The 23,154-nt window shown below is 35.5% G+C and overlaps 1 protein-coding gene across 4 annotated transcripts in view; it reads right to left on the bottom strand.

Annotated features, from left to right (window-relative positions):
• Nucleotides 1-23,154, bottom strand: part of LOC136027090 (serine/arginine repetitive matrix protein 2-like) — a 143,065-nt gene that overhangs the window by 21,561 nt on the left and 98,350 nt on the right. For all 4 annotated transcript variants that reach the window (XM_065704035.1, XM_065704033.1, XM_065704034.1 and 1 more), the window contains 3 exons: nucleotides 19,973-20,165; nucleotides 10,493-10,935; nucleotides 3,976-4,299 (listed from right to left, as the gene is read on the bottom strand). In XM_065704035.1, the coding sequence (XP_065560107.1) occupies nucleotides 3,976-4,299; nucleotides 10,493-10,935; nucleotides 19,973-20,165 (960 nt within the window). The remainder of the gene's footprint in view (nucleotides 1-3,975; nucleotides 4,300-10,492; nucleotides 10,936-19,972; nucleotides 20,166-23,154) is intronic.

The raw sequence follows: 23,154 nt of genomic DNA, 5'->3' as shown, positions 1-23,154 counted from the left end.
CAATTTTTTCTGAAAAAATTTTGTTACACAGAAAAAGTTACAAATCAAGTGAATTGATGATAATAACCACTGTAGAGGAGTATTAGATAGCTCATATAAAAGAAAAAACTCCACCGGGAGGGAAGAAATGCAATAAATTTGGTATGTAGAGAATTCAGTCCATTTAGCCGATTTTGACTTGGTTTCACGTACTAACCTAACGAATAACTCCTCTATTATTCTTTACTTGCTTTTCCTTTTTAAGTTTCGGCGAGGATTACTACAGACGTTCATCATTAAACTGACGTCAAAATCAAATCGGAACGCCTCCAGTTCGAATTTATTTGTGATTTGGATTCTGAAAGTATTGCAGTATTGTCTATATTTTCATTATCTCCTATTTTCACGGTTTCCAACGAATAAAAATTGGTCTCCAAAATATCCCCTTAAATCGTAGCTATAAAAAAGTTAAGGCGAAATACAAATCGTTAATGATCGTTAAGGTTAATTTTCGGGAAGATTTCGGAAAACCCAAGTTTCTCTGGCAAAACTCGGGGAAATTAAAAAAAAACATCAAGGATTGTGGAAGCACTAAATACAGTATACTCAATATAACAACAATCAATTTACTCTATTTTACTGGTATTGTAACTAATAGTAAGCGTACAAGATAAATTTACACCTAAATGAAATGAAACATCCAATTTCTAAACAGGAAGTACGACGCTTTTCAAAGAAGTTTGGCCAAGCCCACGTCAATGGAAAATTGCTTTCGCTTTGAACAGTATAAAAGACTCCTGATAAAAGAACAAAAAATATCACTATCTCTACAACAAGAATGGAATAAATTATCACTTCTTTTAAATTTACAACCGCACCTGTTCGCTAGATTTGACACCTGAATGCACATGAATAGGTACCTATTACTTTTTATTCTTTTGCTTATTATTATTGCTTTGTTCATGTTCGTAGGAGGAGAAAAATTGATTACATTCAAGGCCTTGTTTCTTTACTGAATATGTTATCTTAATCCACATATATTTTTTGAAAAATAAATAGATAAAATGTACCACTTAAGTCAACTTAAGCCAAACTCATCCTTAACCAAGAAACGCACTTAGATGCGCTTACTTTAAAAATCCTATAAAAATATTCAACGTAAAAATCCTATTCAACGTTGTTTGGTTCAAGTTGAAACACATACTCAATGGCGCACCGGCTTATTGATTTTCTCATTATAAACCCAATATAGATAAAAAAGGTGATTTTTCAGTAGATTTAAAGACAAAATTTGAGACTCAGAAGCCAGTATAAATTAGCATTTATAAGCTATAAAACATGAGACAACTGGAAATGAATACGAATTAGGAAATGAAACCTAAAACAAACTGAAATAATGTAGTCTATTTTGTAATTTATTGAAAACTAAATTGCTAGCTTAAATTGAAATATTGTTCAGCTCATTCATGGTCTAAAAAATTGGAATGTATGTATTTTAGGGAAGAAATATTGAAGGAAATAATAGGACTTTTAAATATTAAAATTAATCTAATTGTTAAAAATGAAATGAATTTTCAATTAATTGATTAAATCAGAAGAAAATCAGAAGATCTAGTATTATCGGTAAATCAGAAGATCTGATTTACCCTGGAAACTTGACTAGAATTCTTTTATTTATTTATTTTAAATCTCGCTTTCATTAGGCACAAACGGCAGTGCAGAGTTGTGGAAGGCTTGAAGAGGTAGCAGTCCATTTTTACTTATTGAAACTTTTGTCCGGTTGAAGTTTAGCTTTATTATTCATTGCAAAACTTAATAGATAGCAAATATCAAAATACCCACGTCCAAAAGGACCTGAGAAACACTAATTTTCTGTTAACGAGACTAATTATTGTTGAAAGTTCATTTGTTATTCTATGACTTTTTATTTATCGACTTTCAATAAAAACATCCTAAAGTCACTAATTCATCTGGTATCCCCTTTTCCAATAAATAGAAAATTGTAAAACCAAAAAGGATCTACTCAGAACATTTGAGAAAGTTAAGACTTAATTATATTAACACTGCAACATCGTGTACATCCCTAAAATACAATTGCAGGGAAGGGCCAGGAAATATTACGTGCGGTTGTTTACTTTGCTGTTACTACCAGAGCAATCAACAGTAGCAACTATCAGAAAAGTGGCGCAAGAACTCCCCTAATCCAATACTCCTCTGCCTAGCTTGTGATTTTGAAGATTTTTGAGGTGGGCTGCTGGATTTTGTATCTTATGTGTATTTTTGTATTTAGTATATTAGTAGGTTTAATATGTCGTACTTATTGCTGGGATTTTTTTTTCTCTCTAGCTCTTTCCTGGCCATGAAGCCTTGTGGGGGAAACTAAGTTGAAGCTGATTTCTGTTTTGTGAATTTATTGTCATTAATTTGTTTTATTATAGTATTGTCTTTTCTTAAAAGAAACAAAAAGTTGAAGAAAATTCCAGTAGTCCTTTTTTATTGCATAGGAGCATGGAATTTTACTAAAAATTATATTTTAGAAGAGAGAGAACTTTTCGTTTCTTTAAAGATAAGATTGAAAAGTATTGAGGCTTATCTTCCAGGACGAACAATACAATCAGTATAGTCAATAGCATTACATATACAAAGATGTCGACATGCCGAGAAACCCAGCGTATTCTGCTACTCAGTGGCATCCATCAGGGTTAGGGAACAAGGGTTCCTCCATATTTTTTCCTAGATTTTGAAGAATACCCTTTTAGATCCAGAATCTAAATGAAGAATACACTGCTGTTTACTTAGAAATCAAACTTTAAAAACAAGTCGCAGTTCCCAGAAGGAATGGACAATAAAACTAGTGCTACTCCTTATCTTACGGTTTTGAAATTGCCATGAATCAAAGCAACAGCTAAATACACAAAAAATCCATTAAAGCAAACCATTTACCACTTAGGCCTATCTTCCAAAATTTACGAAGACACAGATAAGATATTGTAACATAAGGCAGATTTGCCGACCACTAAGATAAAAAGTTCCCAAGTAATTCCATTATAACGCAATTCCCATATCAATTCAAAATATTCACCTTTTCGCGGTGCATCCTTCTCACAACAAAGATTAGAAAAAACTGAAATTCTAAGGCCAAGCATTAATGCATGATAACAAAGTTACATGCAAATCCACAACTTCCTTTTAAGATAGGAATCTGGAAGCTTTTTCAACTGCCACGGAAAAATAGTCAACAACGCCTCTCATTTGTAACTTCTTAATCCAACTACCTAATAAAAAAGCTGATATACAACTGGACACTTTCAAATATTTAGTAATGTTTGGTAAAATTCTAGATGATGGGCTTAGTGCTATTTTCAAAAGTAGTTGAGCTAGGTAGATGAGACTTGAAGGAATAGATCCAGAGCATAAATTATGCCCCTGGAATGTCTTTTGAAGCATCTACATACATTGTTTCACTCTCCAAAAAGCGCAGATATATGACGAACTTTAACAAACCTTATGATGTAAGTGAAACCTTCAGAAGTGATCTTAAGAACAAAAGAGGCTAAAGGGGAATGTTTTGACCCTCTAGTTTTTCTAAATCCTCATAAGGTTTTAAAGATTTCGTAAAAATGTGTATTGTGTTTGAAAAAAATTCTTATAGCCTCAGTCAAATCATTGGCACTATGTTTTCAACATTTAGAGACCAATAAAGGTACTAAAACTAAAATTCCTGATTGTTTTTTGTTTGCTACTTAATCTTCTAAACCTTAAAAATACAGAAGAAAGGTATATAGGGGTTCGAAAAATAAACTTAGCAAAGCGTAAGTTTGACCTTGAATCTATTCCTGAAAATTCTAGTTGCCTAAATAACTACTTTCCAAAATAGCGAAAAGCTCGTCATCTTGACGCATTATGATGTACTTAGTACCTTAAGGAAAAACAAATTAAAAATAGGACCAGGCATAAAACAACAACATTTCCTGTTAAACACTATTGATTTTATACCTTATTTCCTGTCGGACTATCTCCGTCTGAACTTCTTCCTTTTGCGGGAATTACAGGAAGCCTTCGTCTCGGTTTCTCTTCCTCGAAACTATCGTTGTCTGGAGACCAGACTCGTTCGTTAGAAACTTTTCGTGCAAGGTGTGGAGAGGGTAATGGTGACGAGCTGACTGAACTCTGTCGGCTACTTTTCACTGGACTGACATCTCTAGAGGTCGTTCGTGTTCTTTCTCTGACGGATCCACGGGGATCTAATGGTGGTTTCCCACTTACATTTGTATTCTGTAAAGCAGTTTTAGCTGCCCAATCACTCACCCAGCGAGATGTCTGAAAAAGTTGACAGTCGCGTCATACAACAAACAGAACAATAAATACAAATTTATTGCCACTACAGAGGAGCCTATGCAAATTCCAATTTTTTGTTGTAGGATATGGCAAGGTAGGTCTAAATACCAACAGAACATAGAGCATAAAACCACGTGATTCAAGGCAAGGGCAAACTAAAAGAACAATTAATTCCAGAATTTTTAGCGGAGTGAAATGAAGAGGCTTTGAAGGCTTAAATCCTGATGCAGTTTCCGCGAAAATAATTTTTTTTGAGCTAGGCAACTTTTTTTCTTAAGAGGTCGAGAATTTTTTAGGAAAGTTTTGCTCCCAATGACCAAGTCAATTCAAGGTAAGACACTGTTGCAAATGTCAACATTTTTTTTTTTTTACGACGGTGTACCGAAACAAGCATCTGAGGTTGTTTTTATGAAAGGTCTAACAATTTCAAAACTAGATTTAAGTTAAGGATAAATACTATTACTAATACTTATAACTCGCCGCACACCCAAGCCACCTGAGGCCAACACAGCTACGCACGCTCTCCCATCCTGAACTATTCAAAGTCTATCTCTTCACACCCTCCCAGGAAGATCCCATTCTTTTTGTTTAGCCCTAGACGGTTGGCGGAAAAGGACAATCTTTGACGATCTGTCATCCTTCATCTCCAGAACGTTCAGAAATGATAAATACTAAGATAATGACTGCAAAGAAGATAGTAAAAATCAAAAACACAGCCAATAAATCTGAAAACAAAAAATCAACAAACACGAGAAAAAACATGAATGGGAAGAAACAAAATTACTATATTTAGTTATAAATCACTAACAGTCCCAGCCCTGATTTAATATTTATAGAGGAAGAAAAATTATATAATCATGCAATGGAAATTGCAATATTGCAAGTAAGGCTATTTTGCCAAATCAAAAGATTTCGAGCAACTCAACGGTTAATGACTAAGAAAACAAGAGCTAAGAGCTCATATGGCACTTGTGACGAGGTCGGAAGAGCCGAGAGCTCATATGGTACGAGGTCGGAAGAGCCAAGAGCTCATTTGGACGAGGTCGGAAGAGCCAAGAGCCAAGAGCTCATTTGGCACTTGTGAGAAGGTCAGAACCTAAAGTTAAACTTTATAGCACAAGATCCTTCTAAATATCAAATTTCATTAAGATCTGGTCACCCTTTCGTAAGTTACAAATACCTCAATTTTCAAAATTACCTCCCCCCTCCCAATTCCACCAAAGAGAGCAGATCCGGTCCAGTTATGTCAGTCACGTATCTTAGACAGGTTTCTATTCTTCCCATCCAGTTTCATCCTGATCTCACCGCTTTAAGTATTTTCTAAGATTTCCGGTCCCCCCAACTGCCCCCCCCCCCAATTACGTTTGATCCGGTTGAGATTTAAAATAAGATATCAGAGTTACGAGGTCCTTCTAAATATGAAGTTTCATGAAGATCCGATCACTCCTTCGTAAGTTAAAAATACGTTATTTTTCTTATTTTTCAGAATTACCCCCCCCCCCCCCCCGCAATTGAGCAGATCCGTTCCAATTATGTAAATTACGTATGCAAGACTTTTGCTTATTTTTCCAACCAAGTTTCATCCCAATCCTTCCAATCTAAGGGTTTCCCATCATTTTAGGTCTCCCCACCCCAAACTTCCCCCAATGTCACCAGATCCGGTCAGGATTTAAAATAAGAGCTTTGAGCCACGATATCCTTCTAAAAATCAAATTTCATGGAGATCCAATCACCCATTCGTAAGTTAAAAATACCTAATTTTTTCTAATTTTTCAGAATTAACCCCCCCCCCCCAACTACCCAAAAGAGAGCGGATCCGTTCCGTTTATGTCAATCATCTATCTAGGACTTGTGTTTATTTTTCCCACCATGTTTCATCCCGATCCCTCCACTCTAAGTGTTTTCCAAGTTTTAGGTTTCCCCCTCCCAACTCCCCGCCCCCATCACCAGATCCGGTCGGGATTTAAAATAAGAGCTCTAAGACACGATATCCTTCTAAACATCAAATTTCATTGAGATCCGATCACCCGTTCGTAAGTTGAAAATACCTCATTTTTCTAATTTTTAAGACTTACTCCCCCCCTCCCAACTACCCCAAAGAGAGCAAATAAGTTCCGATTATGTCAATCATGTATCTGGGACTTGCGCTTATTTTTCCCATCAAGTTTCATCCCGATCCCTCTACTTTAAGTGTTTTCCAAGATTTTAGGTTTCCCCCCTCCAACTCCCCCCAATGTCATCAGACCCAGTCGGGATTTAAAATAAGAGCTCTGAGACACAATATCATTCCAAACATCAAATTTCATTAAGATCCAATCACCCGCTCATAAGTTAAAAATACTTCATTTTTTCTATTTTTCCGAATTAACCGGCCCCTTCTCCCCCCCCCCCAGATGGTCAAATCGGGAAAATGACTATTTCTAATTTAATCTGGTCCGGTCCCTGATACGCTTGCCAAATTTCATCGTCCTAGCTTACCTAGAAGTGCCTAAAGTAGCAAAACCGGGACTTTAGGTTTTCCCCCTCCAACTCCCCCCAATGTCATCAGATCCGGTCGGGATTAAAAATAAGAGCTCTAAGACACAATATCATTCCAAACATCAAATTTCATTAAGATCCAAATACCCGCTGATAAGTTAAAAATACTTCATTTTTTCTATTTTTTGCGAATTAACCGGGCCCCCACTCCCCCCCAGATGGTCAAATCGGGAAAACGACTATTTCTAATTTAATCTGGTCCGGTCCCTGATACGCTTGCCAAATTTCATCGTCCTAGCTTACCTGGAAGTGCCTAAAGTAGCAAAACCGGGACCGACAGACCGACAGAATTGGCGACTGCTATATGTCACTTGGTTAATACCAAGTGCCATAAAAACTACTAAAAATTCCAGACAGTAATTTTTAAACGTTTGTTTATCTTTTTTTCTTCCATACGATGTACACTTTTTTTATCGTTTTCTTGAAAGGTCATGGTACTTTGGTTTAATTACAGGGACATGGTTAAATACACATTCTTAGAAAGATCTCAACAAACTCATTTTCCTGTCAAATGTTTTACCGCCCGATTGGCCACGAGAGACCTGAGCTACAGAACTGAACTAGACCAGGCCCAGAGAGACCAGACCTGAACTATACAGATCAATACCATTATTTCATAGTTGTGAATGTCTGACTCGATCACAAATAGTCTCAATAACTTTTAGAGCACTAGCACATTCATTTTCTTTTTACATTCTAATGACAAAAAAGGGTGGTGAACCTGATAATTAGTGAGAGGAAACTCGAATTTTTAATACTGATAACTAGTTTGAGCATATTTAGTCCAACCAGATTCATGCAAACATATACTGAAAGTCGGATCCCGTTTAGATATATTTTATTAAAGTCAGACCGCTTACTTTGTTAAAAGAGGAAAGGGGTGGGGGCTGAAATAACATTATCCCCACGGGCCTGAAAACCAACCTATGTCCCTCCCTGCAGAGCCCTTCGAAGCTTTATGCGACAGATCAACTCCTGGTTGGAGTGTTTCATGGGGGTATGCTACCAAAACCTGTTTGGAATTTGCAGCATGACATCTAGGGTTACTTCCTAAGAACTCAACAACAGCCAATACTAATACAAGAAGTAACACTGTCATCTCACCAAGTCTAGTACATTTCAACGTGAGATTACATCAGTTTGTTCGGTGCAAAGTGAATGCAAAAGCCTTACTTTCGGGAATGACCCATAAAGACAACAACAATCTTTGAAACTAAATTAGCACGGTTGCCACCCCTAATCATTAATCACTATTTTTAGTGATTTTTATATTGCCTAAAAAATGCTAAAACAGCACATACTCACTAGATTATTGAAGAAAATCACCAAATCAACAAAAAATCACTAAAACATATAATTTTTTCACCGAGTGGCAACCCTGTACACTAGAGTTAAAATATAGATAAATAGTAACTTTTGAGCTGAAGGTACTTTTGCAATCAATGCCAAATAAGAGCTGTTTATGAATGAGTTATTCGTCCCGGTTTGCCGCTTCCAAAAAAGGAACGGTTTAAATGAATCTATAATTGCTATGCACCGGAAATTCAAAATAGAATTAATGTCAGTTCTTGCCTAATTAGTTCTTCAGTTAAAAAATATGTTTTCTTTTCATTTGATATCACTTTATAGATAGCAATAAACTTAGTAAAATAAACAATTAACTCAGAACACGGTAAAATATAAACCCTCTGTACTTAGTTGGGCGTGGGGGGGGGGGCAAAACATGAGGAAAGTGTGTGATAGTCATTATCATAATATTTACTTTGCTAGAGGAGAGATTCCTCAGCTAAACTTGAAGGAAATTCTCAACCCTCCTCTAGATTTTGGAAACACTTTTTTTTTAATCTTCATCAAAGATGGGAAAAATTCTTGCCCCAGCTACATTTTCATGAACTGTTGCCCCTGCATACTAATCACACACTAAGTAAGTGCACATGAACGGCTTGTAAAATGATCACACTAGTAGTCCATTTGCCAATAAAATAACACCATTCAATGACCTTTTAGAGAATTCCATAAAAACGAGAGAAAAAAAACATTCTAAAATAAACTAAGGACTATAGGATTATAACAAGTGCATTCAGATCTGATTTCGCTTTAAAACACCGATGCTTTAAGTTAGCGTCCTGACCTTAAAACTCTGACCCAGAGCCCTGACACTAGAAAATTCACCAGAACAGCTGTTTCCATGATTTTTGTTCGAAGGGGGCGAGAGAGGGGTTTCCTCCATGAAAAGCATCTGAAATTCACTTATTTTGATTTTTGATAATTTTCAGTAACTATGCATATTTCTGGCTAAAATGTAGGACTTTTTCCCAACTTCTTTACGTTAAAACCAAAGCATTTAGAAATAAAACAAAGTGCCAATCACGTGACTTTTCCCTAATGGGCTTTTTAAAAAAATAAACCGGAGGTTTCAATGCGTCGTTGGAAAAAGCTTGCGTTTCCCGCTTAAGTTTGAAGTATTCACTCATGCTAAAATGTTGAAGTATTGTTGCATTATAAGCTGTAAAAATTCTAATGGAAATCCTTGCTTCTTATTTCGTATTTTTGATAAGAAAACAGCTTTGAAGTGTCAAGTGCCGAATGAGGCAAATTACACATAATACAATTTTATTATATTTTTTGGAGTCTCTTATGTTCCTTTTCAGTTTATGTTCCTTTTCAGTGGAGTGCTTTACTTTGTAAATCAATATTGTACGTTTACTAAGTTTACTATTTTTTTTACAATTAACTAACGTGGTCACTCCGAATCCATCTTAAGCTAAAACTATGCGTGTGAACCTTCCTAAAAGGCTAGCTGTAGGGAGTTTCTCCTGCGCAAAGGTTTTCAATGTCAAATAATGAGTGTTGGCCCTCTATTATATTTTACATCTGTATGGTTAAATCCATTTGATCTCTCTTTCCCATTTTTGGAAGAAACCAGGCTGTTCAAAAGCCAATACATTCCACTCGACTGAAAATTTATTTTGAGATGTAGCTTAAAAGTTTTTGATTGAATTTGAAGGGCTAGATAAGAATTCCCCAAAATACGAATTAAATACACTAAATGACAAGAAACATTTACGATACTGAATAAAAAACAAATTTTTCTAGATCAGTTCTACAAACTCGATACATGGACAAACACTGGGGGGTTTACACTTCATGCCTCTTCCCGCCGATGTCTCAAGATTTTGCAATTTTAAATGTCGTTTTTTTCACATTTTTAACCAGGTGTATAAGTGCATTGAAAGCAATCCTCCAAACCAATTTCTACGAAGGCTCATCTCCAACTTAAAATTTACTTTCAAAATATATTCAGTTTCCGTAATTCTTCGTAACTATTTTTTCTGCCTGATGATTGATGCATCATAATCGAAGCCAAAAAGGCAATTATTTTCTTTCTCAGTTTTTTCCCATTACTGATTTATTCAGGTGATTGGTTCGATAACTGAAGCAGTTAATTATTGACAGACTATAATCAGGGCCGTAGCTCCAAAATTTTTATTTGGGGGATAAGAGGGGTCCATATCTCAATATTCAAGGGGTAGGGCAATATAATAATTCTTTATCAAAATTATTGGGAGGCAACTGCCTCTCCCCCAAACGACGCCCCTGGCTATCAATAAGGATAAACAACAATATTGCAACTTACTTTGAGTCCATCTTCACAATCAGGACTACAATCTGAACTATCCGTTCCTTTCACATTGAACACACGGTCAATATCTTTTCTTGATTTCTCCACCTCTGGACTGTCTACATCAATTGTATATGTTCCAGACTCACTAACTTTATCCTCACTTACATCACCAGCATTATAGTCATTCTCAACTTCACTCGATGAAATGTCAGGTGGTTCAATAATCGGCTGCTTATTTTGACCTTTCCTATTCACTGTCTTTTTCTCCTCAGATACCTTTTCTATTATTTGGTCTTTCCTTTGTGGTGCCTTTCTAGTGATTTGAGGGGATGGAGTAATTTTGCGAATTGTTTTTTGAGTCGGAGGAGATGGTGATCGTTCTTTTAAATTGAGGAGACGCTCTCTTGTTGGTGGAGATGATGAGGCTTTTCCTTTCTGATTAGCAAGATTAATATCTGCAAAGAATAATATTTCAAACAGATTAGTTAAAGTTAGTTTTTATGAAGTTTTAAGGGTGATTCTGGTGCTTCTGCCAATTTTCCTGACTAATAAAAGATCGATTCTGATACTTAAAACCCATTAACGATGAGATTTTACATATACCGAAATTAGTAAATTCTGAACAGTGGCATCAATGCACATATACTGGGGGTGGGGAGGGGTAAAAATGTATTTTTCAAAATCTAGAGGAAATGTTGTAGTTTCTTTTTCTTTTTCTTTTTTTCAATGGAAAAACCAAAAAGAACTTTTTTTTCACCGAAAAAAAAAGAAAAAGGGCATAATCTAGAAAGAGAGCAGAATATTGGAAGGAGGGACAATGCCAGACACCCCCCCAGTAACCCTATTCATTCCGAATCGGGTAAGAGCTGATGCTAGTGATGAGATTTTGTCGTTTGCGATGGATAATTCAAACACTGAGATCAACTAGTACCGTAATTATTCCACGTATTTGTTTTTGCGTCAGGTTCCATACAGTCCTTGTTTCTATTGTCGAACGAATATTTTTAAGCTCTGATTAGGTCCAAATTTTGTTTGCACTTTTCTCTATCTGTATAAAATTTAGGCAGTAGCCAATCAGAGAATTCTATGAAAAATTTTGATTGGCTTGGTCTTAACTAAGTTATTGATTAAACTTCAGTTTTGGCTCGATGCAGTTCTGGAAGCAAACTAAATTTCTAGTGAACATTTTTGGTTTCAATTGCCTTCCCAGATCAGCGCTAAACAAATTTCGGTATTAGTAAAATCTCAATGTGGATGGGCCTTAAGCAGAAGCCTGCTAGACGGGTTTTCGCAACCTGTAAAACCTAGAGCTCGAAAATAATCTCACAAATTGAACAAAAAAAATTGAAAAGGATTCACCTTAAATTATTCATCACGCTCAGCTTTTTTTTTGCCAAAGACATGCATCGAGGACCAGAGTCAACTGAAAACTACAGATAAATTAGAGCACCCTAGAACAGAGGTGCTCAGCTCAGGGGCGGATTAAGGGGTGTGTGTGTGAAAACCTTCATTTTGTAATAACAAGGAGAGGAAACTTAAAATCCTAACTTCACTAGGCTGTCAAAATGATATTTCAGGATTGTGTTGTCATGACGGGGCTGAAAAGCAAAATATTTGCTTCTTTTTACTGTCAAAACTTTGTTTTCAAGCTATGCTATGGCACTGAGACGAAGAAATTGACATCATTACTTTTTTTGGCTATCTGTTTTGGCTATCTGTTTTGGTGTTTTGGGTTTGCTTTTTCTTGCAAAGCGGGGTGGTTTTTACAACATTGTTGTATTTTAGGGGATTTGTATAATAGAAAGTAAATGTACAAGAACTATAAAAAATTATTAAATTCAGTTTTGAATTTTGGCGAGCAAATGGGTTTTGGCTAACAGTAAGTGAATAATTAAAACAAAATTTGCATATTGATTTTAATTTTTTTGGCTAAATGTCTTTCTCAATATTTTGATCGGAATATGTTGAGAAAAAAGCGACAGGGGAGGGGGTCTACTTGCCCAACAATTTTTTCGGTTACTTAAAAAGGCCACTAGAACTTTTAAATTTATTAATGAACATTTTTAGTAGTAATAAATGTACGTAACTTACGAATTAACTTTTGTAACGAACTTCTATAGTCATATATTTTTATTAAGTATATGAGGGGGTTCGCCCCCTCACCAATACCTCACTCTTTACGCTAAAGTTTGAATTTTGTTCCTATTCTTTAAATATGACTCCCGAATCACAATGGCCGTTTAATTAGAATAAATAGCTCTCTTGAGTTTACTAAAAATACTCTAGAGTAAGGAGTGAGGTATTTAGGAGGGGACGAACCCCCCTCATATACGTAATAGTTTCTGTTCGTTTTAAGTTGTTTTTTTAAATAATGCTGGAAAATTCAGTGCCCCCTTCATGGAAATCCTCTTGCCTCATGATAAATTCCTCCATGGAGAGATCCTCCCACATAAGCCCCTCCCCGACCCCCCCCACCAGAAAAAATCTCCCTGAAAACGTCAGTACACTTCCCAATAATCAATACTATATGTAAACAATGGGCAAAGTTCATAGCTTGTGGCCCGTCCCCCGGGGACTGTGGGGGATTAAGTCGTCCTCAAAGACAGAGTTATATTTTTCGGCATTGCTGAACAAAATGGCTGTCTCAAAATTTTGATCCGATGACTTTGGGAAAAAAGAGCCTGGGAGGGGGCCTATTTGCCCTCCAGTTTTTTAGTAACTTAAGAAGGGCATTAGAACTTTTAATTTACGTTAGAGTGAGCCCTCTCAAGACATTCTCGAACCACTGGGTCGATACAAAACTCAACATTTTTGCAGATAGGAGCTCGAAACCTCTACAGTAGGGTTCTTTGATACGCTGAATCTGGTGGTTTGATTTTCATTAGGATTCTATGACTTTTAGAGGGCATTTCCCCCTTTTTTTTGAAAATAAGGCAAATTTTCTCAGGCATACAAATTTCTCAGCTTCTCAATACTAACCGGTCACAAAATATAGTTATGTTTTCGTATAGGGGTTTCATAAATTTGTCCATAAAAATGTCTAAACTGCTACATATACCACTGAAGATTTTTATACTTATTTTCATACATTTCATCCAATCATATTTCCACTATTAGTTGTTTATAAATCACAATTTTTACAGGAAAATTCTCTTACTTAATGCTAAATCTGAGTCATTTCATATTCTTATTTCTGTACTCGACAGACATATCGAGATTTAAACTTTGAATTGAATATCTGAAAATCTCAAGATTAAAAAAAAAATAATTAGAAATCTGCCACAGCTTGAAACCCTGAGAATTTAAATCATCATCTATACCTATCAAATATAAAAATAACAAACACATAATTATTTTTTTTTAAGGAGTATTTCGAGTCATATACTGAGTTTGAAGCCCATAGCTACATGCATATTTATTATAGCTCATATTTTTCTGACGATTTTGGTCTTTATTCGAATATTTTGGGATGAATAGAAGAGGAAATACTAACATAGAGCTCTAAACTGACAGGACTCTAGCTTGACAGGACTAACCATTATAAATTTTTTCTTGCTACACTCCTAAAAGAACTATTATTTAAAGGTTAACATATCTTTTACGAATATACAAGTCGTATCTTTATCCTCATTTCCGACTCTTCAATACTAACATAGTTACTAAGCGATGTCAAGAAGTTACGCGACATGCTAAATGGTTTTACCTATACAAAGTGTCAGAGAGAGTGCATGACCCCAAAAAAGGGTTCAAGACCTTTAATTTTTTTATTGGCAATAAAAAACTTAACTCACTCACTATAGTGGTCATAAGTGCAAAAGCAAAAAATTATGAAGAAAAATAAATAAATAACTCACTATTTTTTTCAATATTTTACATCATTTTAATTTCAAAAGATTTATTGGAACGAGCAATATTGGAAAGAGCAATTCCGGCCAATTGCTCTTTTGAAATTCCCAAATATAAAGGAAAATGATTGTAAACTCAGTTTTTTGTTTTTTTTTTTAGCCAGGACGATTCGCAAAAGGTAGAGTCTAGCCCTAGCACTCCACTCATACCGAATATCGTACGATACAGAAAGTCAATAGTACTAATACACTATTTTCATTTGAGACAGGTGAATGTACCTTCAATTTAAATGATAACAATTTTAGGATCTACATTTAGGATGAGTTAACTGCATTTAAAATGTCGAACTTGGGTGGCAACAATATCCTTATTTGGAGGGTTAGGTATTGAAGTGGATCAACTCCAGTAAAGTAGCATCTGAAATATAGGTTTCCAGAGTTAGTAACTAATCTCTTGGATAGCTCAGTATTAAATATCTTGCTTTCAATCACGGTCATGTGAGACACGTAATAAATTGCAAGAGCAATTTGTTATGACCAGATAATTTTTAGTAAAAACTGAACTCAATAAACAATGATGAGGTATGATAGGAGATCGGTACTTCGACAAAGAAAAGAGATTTGCTTCCCTTTAGCATATGGTTAAACCATTTATCACAAGATGTATCTTTCTGCATACTGCGACAAACCTTTAGTTTGCTGATTTTTATTGAAAATTAAATAAATCACGAGAAATTCAAATAAAAAATTATAAAAAATAATTCGCAAAGGTGAAAAATTTGACAAATTACTCATGAGCTTTACTATTCAACACAAAGATCGAAGGAGTAGAAACAATTGTTTGAGAATTCGTGGATTTGTCTCCCCAAACTCCAACAGACAGGTGAACTATACGAGAAATACAAGAAATTCCCATGCAATGAATTTTTTATGGAGGAGAGCAGGGGGGTACATCTACTTGTAGTAACTACCTGAAGAAGTAATAGATAAAGGTAGTTGAACTGATATTACAATTAAACACAAATCCACTGAAGTTTTCTATCGATCGGAGTTTACTTTATGAAATTCTTTTTAATTGTTCTGATTTAGATATTACCAGATACAGAGGGATGCTTATTGTTTACTTTAAAACTACTCTACCTAAACCTGAAAAACTGCCCGAAAATAATAAAAATGTTTGTTTGAGCTGCTACACAGGGGCATCAATTTACGAAATGTAGGGGGTAAAAATGTCTTTCAAAATACAGAGGGGGGGGTGGCAATTATGTTACATTTTGGATTTTTTTCCAATGCAAATACAAAAAAGGTATGTTTCAATGGAAATATCAAAGAGTGTTTTTCAAAATCTAAGGAAGAGAATTTGACTTGTATCATCTAATAGCCTATAGTCAGCTCGAATGATGTTAACAAAACTAAACAAGATTTTTCATCAGGTTTATATTCCCAGAGCTAATTCCTGGTACGTCATTTTCCTGCAGTTTGTGTGTTTTAACGTTTCAACGTAAGACAATAATTTGCTATTATGCGATAACCAAAATATCTAACTACAAGAAAATCGCTATATATCTTTTCTTAGATTAAATAATATGCTGAAATTATGTCAGAAACACACAAAAATAGAGAAAGAAAAATGCCTATCTTTTAAGCAAGTTTAGATCATTCTCAAAGAACAAGCCGGAGTAACATTATAAGACTGGCTCAGTGAATGGATAGAAATGAAACTAATAAATCCAAAACATAAGTAGCCTATCTTCTGTTTTTTGGGCAAGCTACCACTGTATGGTTATTGCAAAATTGCTTTTTGTTTTCACAGAAAATCAGAACCTTTAGTACATGTCATGTATAAAACTTAACTAGCCTCTATAAAATGTAGTAAATTCGTCTAAAGATAAATTGAACTACTAGCTAGAGACTAATTTTATTTGATCGATTGTGTCGATTTTTGATAAACGAAGGGGGGGACTAGGACCTGTCCTCTGCTAAAATCTTAAATTCTCTTGAGTTTATGGACACTTAGTTCAGATTAAAAAAAATTATTTTTGTTAATGATCCCCATCCCCCCCCCACACACACAAACATTTTTTATTAATCCCCCAAAGAAAAATCCGGGGTACGTGCTTGTTTACAAGCCCTAGAAAAGTGTATCTTAAGAGCATTCCCCCAAATGGCATCCATTTAAAAACACTCAGCATCTTGATTCAGGTTTTAACGAAACAGTCACATAAGCTCGCTCGGATAAGAATTGAAGCTCAAGAAAATTCCTCAACGGAAATTATGTGTAGGAAATTGTCGTACTTCTTGTCCAAATACTACAAGTAATTGAAGAAAATTGTCGTACTTCTTGTCCAAATACTACAAGTAATTGAAGAAAAGAGTGTCATTTCCTCTTATACTTCATGTATACACATTGAATTTGTTTAAAAGAGGAACAAGTAATTATTCATTTACAAGGGACCACATTTTTGGTTTAAAAATATAGCTACCAATCTATTCTGCTATTGGTAGACTTCGCAGACTTCATGAACAAGAGCTAAGAGGTCATATGGCACTTATAACGAGGTTGGAAGAGCCAAGAGCCAAGAGCTCATGTGGTATGAGCCCTAGCAAAATTCTAAGAATCAATAGATTGCTCTAAAAGGAAAATCAGAGGCTTAATGCCGGTCGGGATTTAAAATAAGAGCTCTGAGTCACGAGGTCCTTCTAAATATCAAAATTCATTAAGATCCGATCACACTCGTAAGTTAAAAATACTTACACATTAAAAAAAAAATACACATTTTTTCTAATTTTTCAGAATTAGAACTCCCCCAAAGAGAGCGGATTCGTTCCGGTTATGTCAATTACGTATCTAGGACTTGTGTTTATTTTTCCCACCAAGTTTCATCCCGATTCCTCCACTCTAAGCGTTTTCCAAGATTTTAGGTTTCCCCACCCCAACTCTCCCCAATGTCACCTGATCCGGTCGGGATTTAAAGTAAGAGATCTGAAACATGATATTCTTCAACATCAAATTTCATTAAGATCCAATCCCCCGTTCGTAAGTTAAAAATACCTCCTTTTTTCTAATTTTTCCGATTTAACATCCCCCCCCCAAAAAAAATTGGTAGATACCAAGTGCCATAAAAACCTTACAAATTCTGTGCTTCTTCCCGGGCGCCACTAAGTTATTTGTATAAGTTTACAGAAGAATTTTAATAGCTGTATGACCAACTTTGTGCACTTTACTACCCAAACTACGAATCATTTATTTACAACAAAATTAACCTAAGGTGAAAGGATACTTGCGCATTATGCCGACTACACTAAAGAAGGGAAGTAGGTGAATCATAATAAAATATACCAGAATATAAAGAAAGTATAAAACTTAGTCACAAAATTATGGAAACTGCAACAGAGAATTATGGAAAGGCGGCCGTTGAGAACACATTATATTAAATATTTTACCAAACCAACTCTGTATATTAAATGTTCAATTAAAATATACCTGCATAGTAATTTATATCTCAAACTAAGCTGATTTTCTCCTAGAGAGAAACCGGTTTTGCAAAACATGAAGAACAAAGTGTGGTCGGTATAATACGTAAGTGACGATGGAAGAAATAAAATCTGAAATTGGGGATGCACAAATTTTAATACGAGATTTACAATATCTTTTTCCAAAAATAAGAAGCGCAATCCTTAAAATTTTGTCACCTTGTCTGCCGAACACACACACAATTTGTTCTTCTTCAGGCAATAAGTTATTCGTTCTTTTTGTTTCAAGACAGTGGATAGTTAGTTCATCTTTTTCTTTAAGTTAACACAAACGAAACATCAATTGAAAAACGGGAAACAAAGATCCAAACATTAATTATACTTTATGAATGAAACATGTATGCAAATTGGAGGAAATCATCGTAATTAAAGAACAAAGTAAATGTATTAGTCTAAGGTGGTCTATTTCTTCAACGCAGAACAATAAACGTGATTTGAATCTAAATTACCTTCTACTGAATCCGCTACAAAATATATATTCGAAAATGTAATTTTGAAATTTTTTCCTGAAAACAGTAGGACTAAAAATCCTACGAGTATTTTCTTCTAATTAAAAAAGAGAACAAATTTGGCAAAAATCTCACAACCCGCCTCAGAGGGGAAGGAGATAAGGATAGTGTTGTAAGTTACGTGAAACTTAAAATTGTACTTTAGTACGAATAATTTTGCATCACTCTCCCTAAACAGGTAAACTTAATTGGAAAGATTACAGAACCAGTACTACTTCCCATAAATTTTAAATATGTAATGAGGGATTATTGTTCCCGATTTCGTTACAGGGAGACCAAGACTCGTTATTGTGAGCACCTCCAGGAAACTCCTAGGGGATGGCAATTGCTTCTAGGAGCTTTGTTTTTATGGGAAGATTTAAATGTAAGTATTTCTAATTTTTTCCAGTTTTATACATTTTCTTAACTTTCCTCTTGTTTCCAGGGGGGAGGCTATTCCTTCCACTGGTAATATAAGAAAGGGTAAGTGTTTTTCCTTATTATTGAAATTTCTTAAAAAAGAATTTTCTTTGATGTTCTACTTGATAAAGACTGAATGTCAATATGCAGTGTACTGCACAAATAAGCATTAAACGTGAGAAAAGAGACATAATGAAAACACAGTTATGTTTGGTACAGACATGTAAAAAAAGAAGTTACCATCAAAACGTAAACCTTGAGTCTAAGAATTGTGGGAGGAAGATCTAACATATTTTTGGAAATTTTCCAAAAAATCATATTGTTTCATGCATTTAAGAAAAAGAGCCAAATTCTATTTTAAGGACAATTTTTTGAATACTTTGTATCAAGAAGAAACGTTCGGTACCAGATTCTCCTTTATTCCTTCGGCACAGGTAATATCAAAATTCTTGCAAAACGTGGTTCGAAGTATTTTCAACGATTTTGTAGGGAGGATGCTTCAGGAGGGGGAGGGCACAAATAAAAAAAAATATGAACAACTGAAACCAAAAATTAGGAACGAACGCAATTTTTTTAGATTGAAAACTGGAAGTGGGAGGGGGGTCAAAAACCTTCCTATATGCAGTTCTGGCTCAGGAATAAGTAAAGAATCCGGAAAACAAATGATTTTTGGTAGGATTTGCATGCACTACTTTCCTGTTAATCAGAAAAATATATTCAGAAATGATACCAGAACTAAAAGGTAACGACTGAGAGCTGCTCATTGCCAAGCAACAGACCGGCTTTCCGAAACCCTAAGATGCTAACTTCAATTCCTACTATAGTTATCACGCACTAACTTAACCTTCTCTCTTCTTTATGAGGGCTAGAACTAGAGGGAACATGTGCAGTTTTATCCAAAAATCTGTGGTATCTGTTGATATAACTGCTCTTAAAATAATAGATTTATAACTTAAAATATTTTGATGTTTAATCCCCAGAAAGAAGACAATACAGGCGACATATTTCGAATTCAGACAGCCGGGATCTGATAAACTAAGACGAAAACTCATAGAGTGGTTAAAATCCGCACTAAAATTCAGCATTGTTGTGAATTCTTATTACCATAAGAACTAAATGAAATTATCATTTTATTTACTATAGTACGTATAGATTCATCAGAACATAAGATTAGGGAGATCTGTCCATTTTCAAAGATAATTTACCTCGTCTTTTCAACATAGGGCTTCTACTTTGGATTGTCATGCTGTTTTCTTCTTCTGTTTCACTGGTCAAATAACCTCCGTCCTGATTTAATGAATGTAACTTATTGCGAAGATTATTGTTACGAGAGACCGATTTCCCAATCTGCTTACCGATAGTCTGCGGTGTCGAGCTTCGTGGAGGTGTGACGGAGTCCTAAAAAAATTGAAATGCATTTTCTCTTTTTTCATACGACAAACCTCAGTTTGACATCATATCTGAGGCTTATTTATTCTTAGTATAAACTAAAGAAATTTTATTCAGTGCTGGAATATTCAGTTACAATCAGAACAGAAGGTTCGTGGATCCGATAAATGTCTGGACATTCACAGGTGAATGTCCAGAATTGCATTTTCGCTGCTTGGATTCAATCAGATTTGTCAGTCTTATACAAGATTTGATGGAAAAAGTTGAGGTTAGGTTGGGTCAAATTAAATTAGGTCTCACCATGAAATCTTGCATACAATTGAAAAAGTTAACTGGTGAAGCTGACTAAATCCAAGGCGAAAAAAAAAGTAATGTCGGACGATGAATGTAGACATTTTCCAATTTCAGTCTTTCACAATAACAGATACAGACTAGCTAAAGCAATCTTTCTCACTTTCCGACTCATTTGCAAAAAAAAAAGTACAGGATAAGTTATTCTGTTTTAGGCATGTTATTGAGTGAGGGCGGAAAAAAAACAAAGAAGAGACTCGGCGTGATGCAACAAGGCGGCTCTTACTTAGGCTACAAAAGGAAAAAGTCAGTATTGATCCATCAAATCGTGCGGAAGAATTCAAAGCAATTACATCACAAAAACAAACTAAAAATCTGAAAAATTTCATATCAGAATGCCTCTTTGATAAAAACAAAATTCTTGAACTTCTTGCCAAGTGGTCAACGTTTGGAGGAACAAAAACTGTAACTTCCATAAGGAATGAGAAGGTGAAAACCAATACTATTCGCCAATTAATCGCTTGCCCATAAAGAGGGTAGGGTATAAACCCTTACAAAAACTCAGGAAACATCATAGTCTTGATCAAAAGAAACTATTTGTTGACTGTCACTACCACATTTTTTTTTCTAGGGCGCGTACGACGTTTTGCCTACGGCTATCAAAGCATTGAAAAAAAGGAGAAAGAGAAGCTCAAAAATAAATAAGGATGAACCACCTAAAATGAAAAGCACAAAATGTCTAAAAATGACAAAGATTAAAAACAAGAGCTAAGAGGTCATATGGCACTTGTCACGAGGCAAGAAGAGCTAAGAGGCAAGAGCTCATATGGTATGAGCTCTAACAAAATTCTAAGAATCAATAGATTGATTTAAAAGGAAAATAAGAGGCTTAATGCCGATCAGGATTTAAAATAAGAGCTCTGAGTCACGATGTCCTTCTAAATATCAAAATTCATTAAGATCCGATCACCCACTCGTATGTTATAAATACCTAATTTTTTCTAATTTTTCCTCTCCCTTTAGCCCCCTAGATGGTCGAATCTTGGAAAACGACTTTATCAAGTCAATTTGTGCAGCTCCCTGACACGCCCACCAATTTTCATCGTCCTAGCACGTCCAGAAGCACCAAACTCGCCAAATCAATGAACCACTACCCCCCAACTCCCTCAAAGAGAGCGAATCCAGTACGGTTCCGTCAATCACGTATCAAGGACATTTGCTTATTCTATCCACCAAGCTTCATCCCGATTCCTCCACTTCAAGTGTTTTCCAATATTTCCCCCTCCAACTCTCCCAATATCAAAAGATCTGGTCAGGATTTGAAATAAGACCTCTGAGACATGAATTCCTTCTAAATATCAAATTTCATTAAGATCCGATCACCTATTCCTAAAATAAAAATACCCCAATTTTCATGTTTTACAAGAATTCCGGTTTCCCCCTCCAACTCCCCCTAATGTCACAGGATATGGTCGGAATTTAAAATTAGAGCTTTAAAGCCAAAGACCCTTCTAAATATCAAATTTCATTAAGATCCGATCACCTATTCCTAAAATAAAAATACCCCAATTTTCATGTTTTACAAGAATTCCGGTTTCCCCCTCCAACTCCCCCTAATGTCACAGGATATGGTCGGAATTTAAAATTAGAGCTTTAAAGCCAAAGACCCTTCTAAATATCAAATTTCATTAAGATCTGGTCACCCTTTCGTAAGTTAAAAATACCACAATTTTCAAAATTACCCCCCCCCCCCCAACTCCAGCAGAGACAGCAGATCCGGTCCGATTATGTCAGTCACGTGTCTTAGACAGGTTCCTATTCTCCCCATCCAGTTTCATCCTGAACTCACCGCTTTAAGTATTTTCTAAGATTTCCGGTTCCTCTCAACTGCCCCCCCCCAATTACGCTGGATCCGGTTGAGATTTAAAATAAGGGATCTGAGTCACGAGGTCCTTCTAAATATGAAGTTTTATGATGATCCGATCACTCCTTCGTAAGTTAAAAATACCTCATTTTTTCTAATTTTTCAGAATTAGCTCCCCACCCCAAATAGAGTGGATCCGTTCTAATTATATAAATCACGTACCTAAGACTTCTGCTTATTTTTCCCACCAAGTTCCATCCCGATCCCTCCAATCTAAGCGTTTTCCATGATTTTAGGTTCCCCCGCCCCAAACTCCCCCCAATGTCACCAGATCCGGTCGGGACTTAAAATAAGAGCTTTGAGACACGATATCCTTCTAAATATCAAATTTCATTGAGATCCGATCACCCGTTCGTAAGTTAAAAATACCTAATTTTTTTTAATTTTTCAGAATTAACCCCCCCCCCCAACTACCACAAAGAGAGCGGATCCGTTCTGGTTATGTCAATCATGTATCTAGGACTTGTACTTTCATTCCCGTTTCATAAGTTTCATCCCGATCCCTCCACTCTAAGTGTTTTCCAAGTTTTAGGTTTCCCCCTCCCAACTCTCCCCCCCCAATGTCACCAGATCTGTTCAGGATTTAAAATAAGAGCTCTGAGACACGATGTCCTTTTAAATATCAAATTTCATTGAGATTCGATCACCCGTTCGTAAGTTAAAAATATCTTATTTTTTAATTTTTCAGAATTGACCCCCCCCCCCCAACTACCCCAAAGAGAGAGGTCCGTTCTGGTTATGTCAATTATGTATCTAGGACTTGTGCTTATTTTTCCCACCAAG

This window comes from Artemia franciscana, chromosome 5 (genome assembly GCF_032884065.1).
Source record: "Artemia franciscana chromosome 5, ASM3288406v1, whole genome shotgun sequence".
Classification (NCBI taxonomy): Eukaryota; Metazoa; Arthropoda; class Branchiopoda; order Anostraca; family Artemiidae; genus Artemia; species Artemia franciscana.
This window is presented reverse-complemented; position numbering and strand designations above follow the sequence as displayed.